Source organism: Petaurus breviceps, unplaced genomic scaffold, assembly GCF_028583685.1.
Source record: "Petaurus breviceps papuanus isolate PSGF00001 unplaced genomic scaffold, PetGlider_PUasm1.0 191, whole genome shotgun sequence".
NCBI lineage: Eukaryota > Metazoa > Chordata > Mammalia > Diprotodontia > Petauridae > Petaurus > Petaurus breviceps.
In genome coordinates, this window is record NW_027185811.1 from 852,546 (window position 1) to 862,377 (window position 9,832).

Below are 9,832 nucleotides of genomic sequence, written 5' to 3' on the forward strand. Positions count from 1 at the left end.
TATTCCTAGCTCTGTTTCTAATACACCCTTTTTGTTATTCAGTAGTGTTTGATTCTTCATGACCCTATTCATTTGGGGTTTCCTTGGCAAAGATACTAGAGTGCTTCACCATTTTCTTCTCCAGCTCATTTTAGAGATGAGGAACAGAGGCAAACAGGACTAAGTGACTCTCCCAGGATCACATAGCTACTCTTAGGCCAGACTTGAATTCATAAAGGTGAGTCTTCCACTCTACCCACTGCACCATCTAACTGCCCCAATCCTTCTTCTTACTGCTCTCTGTAACCCCAACTGAACATACAGCTAAGTCCCAATTAGTGCGAATAAGAAATATTGTTGCATAGTCACATTCAAATTTCAACAGTGTTATCGCCATTGGCCTAGAACTAATGACCATATTTTACATAATTTTAGCAAGTAGTTCCCAAAATATAATAAAATTGTAACATTATTATATTAAAATTTGTAACAATCAAGGGGCAGCCAGGTAGCACAGCGAGTAAGAGCACCGGCTCCAGTGTTGGGATGACCTGGAGATCAAATCCCAGGCTCAGACACTCAGCACCACACCCAGAAATAACTGGCTGTGTAACCTTGAGCAAGTTACTTAACCCCGATTGCTTAAAAAAAAAAAATTTTGTAACAATCCCAAATGTGAAATTCACTATTTGAATTAATTAAAACCTAGCAGTATTTCGTCAAAAATTCAGAAGGAAGCACAGACAAGCAGGATGGTCTTGAAAGTAACATGTACCTGGGAAGACTTATATAAGCTGATGCACAGTGAAGTAAGCAAAACTAAGAGAACCTTGTACATAGCAACAACATTGTAACGATAATCAACTGTGAAAGACTTAGCTACTCTGATCAATACAATAAACCACAACAACTCATGAAAAATATTTACCTCCAGAGACAGAACAGATGAATTCTGAGTTCAGATTGAAGCATATTTTCTTTTACTTTTTTTCTTGCTCCCTCCCCCCCCAAGCAATATGGAGATATATATGTGTGTGTATATGTATATGTGTGTGTTTATATATATAATATATATGTATATAGTCATGCAAAACACTTCCACATCAGCCATGTTAGGAGTGGAGGAGTAAGAGCAAGAAAATATATATTATATAAATCTAGATTATATATAAATATATTGTTTATAATATATTATATAAATATATAAATTATATTGATATAATATGTTTCATATATTTATACTATATTATAAAATATAAAACATTATTTTTTTTGTCTTCTCAATAAGTGGGGGAAGGACTCAAGAGAGGGAATTTGGACCTAAAAATAAAAATTAATTTAGAAAATATTTTTTAAAAAGAAAGTAACATAATTTATCATATTTTTTTAAGAAAGCAGTATGGAATGGAGATTTAGTTTTCCCCAGAACTTCCCTTTATGGTCTGCTAATGTATATGTGTGTGTGTGTGTGTGTGTGTGTGTGTGTGTGTGTATGTGTGTGTAAGGAGCAACTAGGTGGTACAGTGGATAGAGCCCTGTACCTGGAGTCAGAACAGACTTGAGTTCAAATCCAACCTCAAATATTTACTAGTTGTGTAACCCTGGACAAGTCTTTTAACTCAGTTTCCTCTTTCGCAAAATGAGCTGGAGAAGAACATGACAAATCACTTCAGCATTTTTGCCAAGAAAACCCTAAATGGGGTCATGAAGAGTCAGACACAATTGAATAACAGCAACATTTAAAGAGTGAGCCTGTCTAGAGGCAGTCAGCTGATAGAGAGCTGAACCTGGAAAGACTCAAGTTCAAATTTTACCTCAGACACTTGCTAGCTGTATGAACCTGGGCAAGTCACACAACTCATGTTTGCCTCAGTTTTTCCATCTGTAAAATTAGGGAAATAAGAATGCCTGTCACCCAGGGTTGTAGCCTAAAATGAGATAATATTTGAATACCATTTTTACATCTTAAAGTTGTATATAAATATTAGTTATTGCTATTCCTCTAGAGATGTTTTTTCGAGCTTAATGGGCTTAGGGACTTTTCCCTAAAATGTTTGCTTAAGTATCCAGTGTAGCAAGTATTGTCTGGATCCCCTTGCTCTAGGCCAGGTCAACTACATTGCCCCTTACCCCTCAGGCCTTCAGAGGGGCACTCTGGAGGGGGAATGTCTCTCCCTTAACACTTGAACCTCCACCAGCAGTTAGGGGCTCATGACTAGGATATTTGCTTAAAGATGTAGCAACAGCAGATTATGAACATGTCTGCCTCACTACTTCTGAGGCAAGCTCTTTCCTACACCAGTAATGTCAAACTGAAACAGAAAAGTAATTCCACTAAATGGTGCATAATGATATTGACTTAGAAAACCACACATTCACATTATTTATGTTCTTTTGTATTTTTATCTATTTTGTTAAATGTTTCCCAATTACTTTTTTTTTTTTGCTTTTTGGAGGGGCAATTGGGATTAAGTGACTTGCCCAAGGTCACAGGGCTAGTTTTTGTGTTAAGTGTCTGAGACCAGATTTGAACTCAGGTCCTCCTGACTGCAGGGCCAATGCTCTATTCACTGTGCCACCTAGCTGCCCCCTCCCCAATTACATTTTAATCTGGCTCAAGCCTCACTGCTCTGGCCAGGAGTCCCATGCCTCTCCCCTATGCCACCTCCATTTCTGGGAGAGTGGGCACAAAACTTGGCTCAGTTCCTGCACAGCATTGGTCCCACCAAGTTCACAACACAAGGTGGCATTACTGACCAATAACCCTGCATATCAGTTAATGCTGGACTGGAGTTCCCAAGGTCAGTACCAAAGCTCCTCAAAACTTCAATGCTATGCTGGCTACATTCCTATAGAAACAGCTGCCTGCCTCCGTTTCTTCATTGGTAAAATGGGGGTAATAATAGCATCTATTTCCTAGGCTTACTGTGAGAGTAAAATACGATAATATTGGTAAAGTACTTTGCAAATCTTAAAGTGTTATATAAATACTAGCTATCGGCATCATCATCATTACATCACCTTCAGTGGTCAAAGAACCTCCTTTTCAACATGTGCTTAGCTGGCTAGAAACAGCCTGGGAAGCCAGCTGCCCAGGTTCTCCACATGGAGATACTGTATCATGTACTTTGTACATTCGCTGGATCCCATTACACCAGGATCTAAATTTAAACCAGTGACCAGACTTGCCCTAAGGTAAATGAGATAATATTTGTAAAATGCTTAGTACAGGGGCAGCTAGGTGGTGCTGCCTCAGACACTTAACACTTACTAGCTGTGTGACCTTGGGCAAGTCACTTAACCCCAATTACCCTGCCTTCCCCCCCTCCAAAAAAGACCCCCAAAAATGCTTAGTATGGTGCCTAGCACATAGTAGTTTCTTCCTAAAACAACTTGTTCCCGAAACAACTATGTACAAGCATGATATATAACCACTCATCTCTAGTTTGGTCCCTTACTGTTAACTCCAGTGCGGCCTGAGCACTGTCTATGTAACCTCACAGAGAAAGAGATATGTTGAGAGGCTTTCTGGGATCATCACAGAGACCACCCCATATGTAAGATGCTGGTCAGTAGTTTAGGTTATGTCTGACTCTTTGAGATCCCCATTTGGGAAAGATACTGTCATGGTTTTCTATTTCCTTCTCCAGATCATTTTACAGATGAGGAAACTGAAGCAAACCAGGGTCACACAGTGGTCTGACCTAAGACTCTGCCTTGGTCCCATCTTTCATTGATTCAGTATGCAATTATTGAATCCTACTATGTGCCAAGCACTGTACCAGTCACTGTGTGGTAACACAAAGACAAAAACAATAGCCCCTGCCCTCAAGTTTACTGGGGGGAGCCACTGCTATAGCCACAAGTGTAGTGAGGGAGCCTGTTGCAGCATTGCACCCTAACTACTTCCAAAAGGAAATGCCCCTTGGCCTCTTGATAAAGGGCATATGCAATCAGATGCTTCTGGGTGTCCCCATGTATTGGGAGGGGGAAAGAATGTGTCAAAAACTGTTGGGTATTGAGCAGAAAGTCTTCCACTCCATGGACCTTAAAAGGAGAGAGAACTTCTGCTTTCATTGTCTTCTTACTCTCTTCTAAATGGGTGTCTAAGGACTCTGAGAGCTCTCTCTTGGATTTCCCCTGGTGAGTTTAGGGGTTGGGAATGGATTTCTTCTTTCCTTCCTCCATGCCCACTGTGAGGGCTGCTCTTACATGGCAGTAATGTATGTATGCTTTTTCTAAGTAAGTTATCTGTTATTATATGGGACAATAAGGAAAGACCTGTCTAGGAGGCATCACTTGAGCTGAACATTGATGAAAGCTAGGAATTCGAAGAGGAGATAATAAAAAAAATGTCATTTATGGAGAACAACAAAGAAATCAGATTAGATGGAGAATAATATTTGTGAAAGGGAGCCAAGAAAGGTGGGCTGGAGCCAAAGTCTGCCGTTAAAGTCATCCCGTTTCTCTGTAAAGGAGACAGGAAGGGAAGGGAAGGCAAAGTATGGGTAAGTCCACACTCCCAAATTGGGGTTTGTCATGAGATTGGAGGAGATAGAAAAGGCACAACCAGATACCTCTCCTAAATTCCTGAAAGTAGAAAAGTCAACTCCACACAGAGACCCTGGGAAGGGTTCTACATGGTTTCCCTCCACTTGGCCTTTTCAGAACTTGGACTCTGGACTCTGGGTAAATATAAAACACCAGATGGCTGGGAAGACAACCTGGTATTTAACCCCTCCTTGATTCACTGCCAGTCCCTTGACCCAATTCAACAATGTTTCCAAAAATCAGCTCCATAAAGCCTTATACTGCCCATTACTCCCCTACCCAAGGACATAAATGGCTCCTGTTACCCTCATGTCTAATCCAAACTCCAAGGCAGAACAGGGTAGTAAAAAGGGTAATGAACTTGGAGTTAAAAAGAGCTGGCTTCAAATGGGCAAACAGATGGTTACTAATTGTGTGACGCAGAACATGTAACTTAAACTTTCTATCGCTCAGTTTCATCATCTGTAAAATGACTGATGACCTTGAAGGACCCTCCTAGCTCTAAAGCTAAGTCTCCTTTACCCAGTGTCATACAAGTCTCTTGGGATGATCCAACCGGATCTTATTGAACCCTCTTCCCATCCTTTCCCATCTTTCAGTCTCCATATCTCCAGCCTCTTCTCTTCCCCTCTTCCCTAATTTACACTCCCCCAAATTCATCCTAGTCGACTCCTATCACTCCTTCCATGACTTCCACCCTTGTTTTTCTCAATCTCCATACGTGCCCTGAGCATATGTTCTGTCTCCTCTATCAGATGGGGAACTCCATGAAGGCAAGGAGTATGTTCTCCCTCCATCTGGATCCTTATTCCCTTAAGTGTCCAGCACAAGGCACACAGAATGACTCAAAGTGAGAAGCTAAAGAAGGGCCACCATTTCATTTCTGAGGGTTTTTTCCCCTCTAATGAAGAAGCAAGAGCTTATCAATTAAATGCAAATTACAATTTTAGCCTTAATCTTGCTTTGTCTTTGAACAGAAGACAAATGAGTTTACCTGAAGAGGTATCTATACTTCATTTGTATTTCCAGAGTCACCTGCAATTTTCCCTAACTTTCATCACATGGTTTTGGTCAACTAGTAAGATGTGATAAGAGCCCTATAAAGAAGGGCTGGAAGTCAGCAGTCTAACACTCAGACACCATGCTCCGAATCCTGATTTTCGCTGCCCTTGTCTTTTATGGTAAGTCTGACATGTGTTATGTAGTTAGGCAGAGCTAGGCCCAAGACCAGAGTGTGCTCTTAGGTTCAGAATAAAGTTCAGTCCCTACCCTGTGCCCTAAGACTTAGAGCAACTTTCCTTTCTTTGGGCTTCCAATGGCAGAGTTCGATTTACATAAGCGATCTTTGGAGTAGATCATCACCCACTGATAGGTCTTTGGAGCTGTCAATTGAAGATGAGACTCCCAAAGGAGCTCTGAGGGGAAGCCTCCTCCATTATTTATGGGAAGCCCATGGGCTAGAGACCTCCTCAGCAAATGGCCACAGTTGGGAGAATGGTATACCCCCCAGGAAATTCTGTCAAAAGCATTTGGATGAATCAGGGTCATTCTAGACAAAAGTTCCTTGAGATTCTAGGTCATTCAGTCAACAAGTATTTATTAAACAGCTGCTATATATGCCAGGCAATGAGTAAATCCCCAGTTCAGTTCCCACACACACACACTTTATGCCCCTGGCCCCATTTAAAGGATCTTTGAAGTGGTTGAGAGTACCTAAGCTGAAGAGGTCATGGTCCCCTATTGTAGTTCATCTGCATGAAAACCCCGGGGTTCTAAGAATAATTATAGGATGGGCATGGAACTCATAATTTTCCCATGATTCAGTGGAGTTCTCTAGTCTTCTGGGGATAGTGAAGGGAGAATATCAGACAATCCTGTGTCTATATCCCTGTAATTCCCCATGAAATTTCTTAGCCTTCTATACCCTCTGTAGCCAAAAGTTTGCCCAGTCATTACTCACTCTTTTTCCTTTCCCAAAGGACATGGCTTGGAGGACTCCCCAAATACCAATGCCAGAGTTGTGGGGGGAAGCAATGTCCAAAAAAATTCCTGGCCTTCACAGGTAGGTATGCTCGCAGGTAGGAAAGCACTAGCTTTCCTCAAACTCAGGGTTCCCCTATAAATCACATATATCTGGAGGCAGAACTCAAGGGCCTTGAATTCAAGTTTGAAAGATACATAGAACCAGCAGTTTTTCTAACTGCAGAAGGATTGGAAATTGGGATTTGGAAACACAACCCAGACTCATATATACACCACACTTAGAGACACATGAATGCATCACACTTGCATTAAGAGCAGGCAGAGGTATACTAGACAGAGGGTAGAGTAGGAGTAAGGAAGACCTGAGTTTTGAATACTCCTTTGGACACTACTTAGCTGTGTAACCTTGGGCAAGTGACTTATCCTCTCTGTGCCTCAGTTTCTTAATCTGTTAAATGAAGGAGTTGGACCTTTCATGATGAGCCTTCCAGCTCTAAATCTGTATTTTATGATTCCCCCAAGCATCACTCACCTCTCATCATCCAGGCACCATTCACACACACTTCCAGACATCCAACCAACCCACCCTGCCATAAAACCCACTACAGCTTTGGACTAGAAGTTAGAAGATTTAGGTTTTGGTCTTAGATAATGACTGTATATATGTTAATGTTGCATTGCGTTATGCTATTATCTTATTTTGTCCCATGTTTTATTTTATTATATCTTTTTTTTTTTTAAGCAATCAGGGTTAAGTAACTTGCTCAAGGTTACACGGCCAGTTATTTCTGGGTGTGGTGCTGAGTATCTGAGCCTGGATTTGATCCAGGTCATCCCGACACTGGAGCCGGTTGCTCTTACTTGCTGAGCCAGCTGGCCGCCCCTAAGCAATTGGGGTTAAGTAACTTGCTCAAGGTTACACGGCCAGGTGTTTCTGGGTGGGTGCTAAGTGTCTGAGCCCGGGATTCGATCTCCAGGTCTTCTCAACACTGGAGCCGGTGCTCTTACTCGCTGTGCTACCTGGCCGCCCCTTATTTTATTATCTTACAACATTACATCATATATTGTCATTTTATATTATGTTGTAGTCTATTATATGTTATATTATTGATTAGACTCCCTAAGACTCAGTTTCCTCTTCTGTAAAATGAGGAGGTTGAATTAATTGACCTTTAAGGTCCCTTTCCAGCTTTGACATTCTAGGTTACAATCCATACACACACATCTCTAACATACATCTACCCTTTCTGTCTCACCTTTCATATACACTCCAGCTTATACATCACACACATATTCTCATGTCTCACACATACTGACCACACATGGGCATCATAATTCGGCTTCTCTGAAGGCATTTTCCCACTTTCATTTAATTTAAATGCTCTAGTTTAAGCACATTAGATAAGTGGATGCATGCTATATATTAGAAAGCATGACACCTTCAGTCATGGCCTGGCTTTATGATCATGTACCTACCTCCCTGAACTTGTTTCCTTATCTGAGAAATGGGGGTGATGACCTCACTACCTACCTGATGAGAGGAACGTGATTTTTAAACTTTAAAGGACTAAATGAAATTTTTTATGATTATGCCAATTTGCCAAATGGATTCATCAGAAAAGTATTCACTGAAGGATTCCCTGATCCTTTATTTCTTCAATTAAATTGAGAATCTCATTTTAAAATGTTTTATTGATACTCATTTTTAACATCTTTATCACTTCTCAGTGACTTCCCCTTTAGTTCTTCGATTATATTAAGAATACAATATTATTTTTAAAAAGTTTTATTGACGCTCATTTTTTAACATCTTTGCCATTTCCCAATGACTTACACACACACACACACACACACACACACACACACAACAGAAACACCTCTTGTAATGAAAAAAGTATAGGTAAGCCAAACAAATAAACATTCTGACAGTATATTCCTCATTCTATGCCTATAGTCCATCATCTCAAACACATTATGTAACTGAAGTTACAATTGCCCACTGCATTGATATGAGTTGTGATGTCTCTCAATGTTGTTTTCTTTCTTTTTTTTTTTTTTGGAGGGTTAAGTGTTAAGTGTTGGTGTTAAGTGACTTGCCCAAGGTCACATGGCTATTTTTTGTGTTAAGTGTCTGAGGCCAGATCCGAACCCAGGTCCTCCTGACTCCAGGGCCAGTGTTCTATTCACTGTACCACCTAGCCACCCCTCAACATTGTTTTCTTTACAATATTGCCATCATCACATAAATTGTTCTCCAAGTTCATTTTTTTCCCACTGTGCACTTCACATAAGTATTTCTAAGATTCTTGTAGTTTGATTTACTAAAACATTCCATTCTCTCTCAGATTTTCAGGCCAAGAGCTATTGTTGAATGGTAGGTCTACCCATTCGATTTATGGTGAAGGTCATAAACTGATGAAGAATATTCAGCTTGTAACTCTTAGGTTGCAGACACCTAGATTAGTGTTCCCTAAAATCAGAGAAGGTAGTATATCTCCAGGATATTTTGAAAGAGTTATGAAGAATCCAGAACTATGAGGCTCTGCACAGCTGTCTGATGCTAGATCTCTTCTCAGGCAGAGGATATTATTATTCCCATTTCAAAAAACCCCATCATCTTTTGATCAGAACGGGGTATGGAACTTAGGGAGTAATAAGATAAAGAGGGGAGACCACCAATCACAATCACTGATTCTTCTTTTCTTTTTCTTTTTTTTTAAGCAATCGGGGTTAAGTAACTTGCTCAAGGTTACACGGCCAGTTATTTCTGGGTGTGGTGCTAAGTATCTGAGCCTGGATTCGATCCCAGGTCATCCTGACTCTGGGGCCGGTGCTCTTACTCGCTGAGCCACCTGGCCACCCTTAAGCAATTGGGGTTAAGTAACTTGCTCAAGGTTACATGACCAGGTGTTTCTAGGTGGGTGCTAAGTGTCTGAGCCTGGATTCTATCCCCAGGTCATCCCGACACTGGGGCCAGTGCTCTTACTCTCTATGCTACCTGGCCGCCCCACTGATTCCTCTTTTCCTGTACTTATTCCTTCTAGATTTCTCTCCAGTACTCATCTAGGGGCTCATGGTATCACACCTGTGGAGGGACTCTCATTACCCAGACATGGGTGATGACAGCAGCTCATTGTGTGGACAGGTAAGGAAAAAGGAAGTACTAGTTTCTCTGTGTGCCAATGGAAGTTGGTGTGGGAAAACCACAGATGTTCTGAACCTGTCTGAAAGTTCAAATCTTGCCTCAAACACTTTCTCTAGCTATGTAATCCTGGGAAATCTCTCTCTCTCTCTCTCTCTCTCTCTCTCTCTCTCTCTC

At 41.0% G+C, this 9,832-nt stretch overlaps 1 protein-coding gene across 1 annotated transcript in view; it reads left to right on the top strand.

The window, feature by feature from the left end:
• Window positions 1–5,671: 5,671 nt before the first annotated feature.
• CELA1 (chymotrypsin like elastase 1) overlaps window positions 5,672–9,832 on the top strand; it is a 20,163-nt gene continuing 16,002 nt past the window's right edge. Inside the window, exons 1-3 of the mRNA XM_069092507.1 lie at window positions 5,672–5,711; window positions 6,510–6,592; window positions 9,558–9,658. Coding sequence (XP_068948608.1) covers window positions 5,672–5,711; window positions 6,510–6,592; window positions 9,558–9,658 — 224 coding nt within the window. The remainder of the gene's footprint in view (window positions 5,712–6,509; window positions 6,593–9,557; window positions 9,659–9,832) is intronic.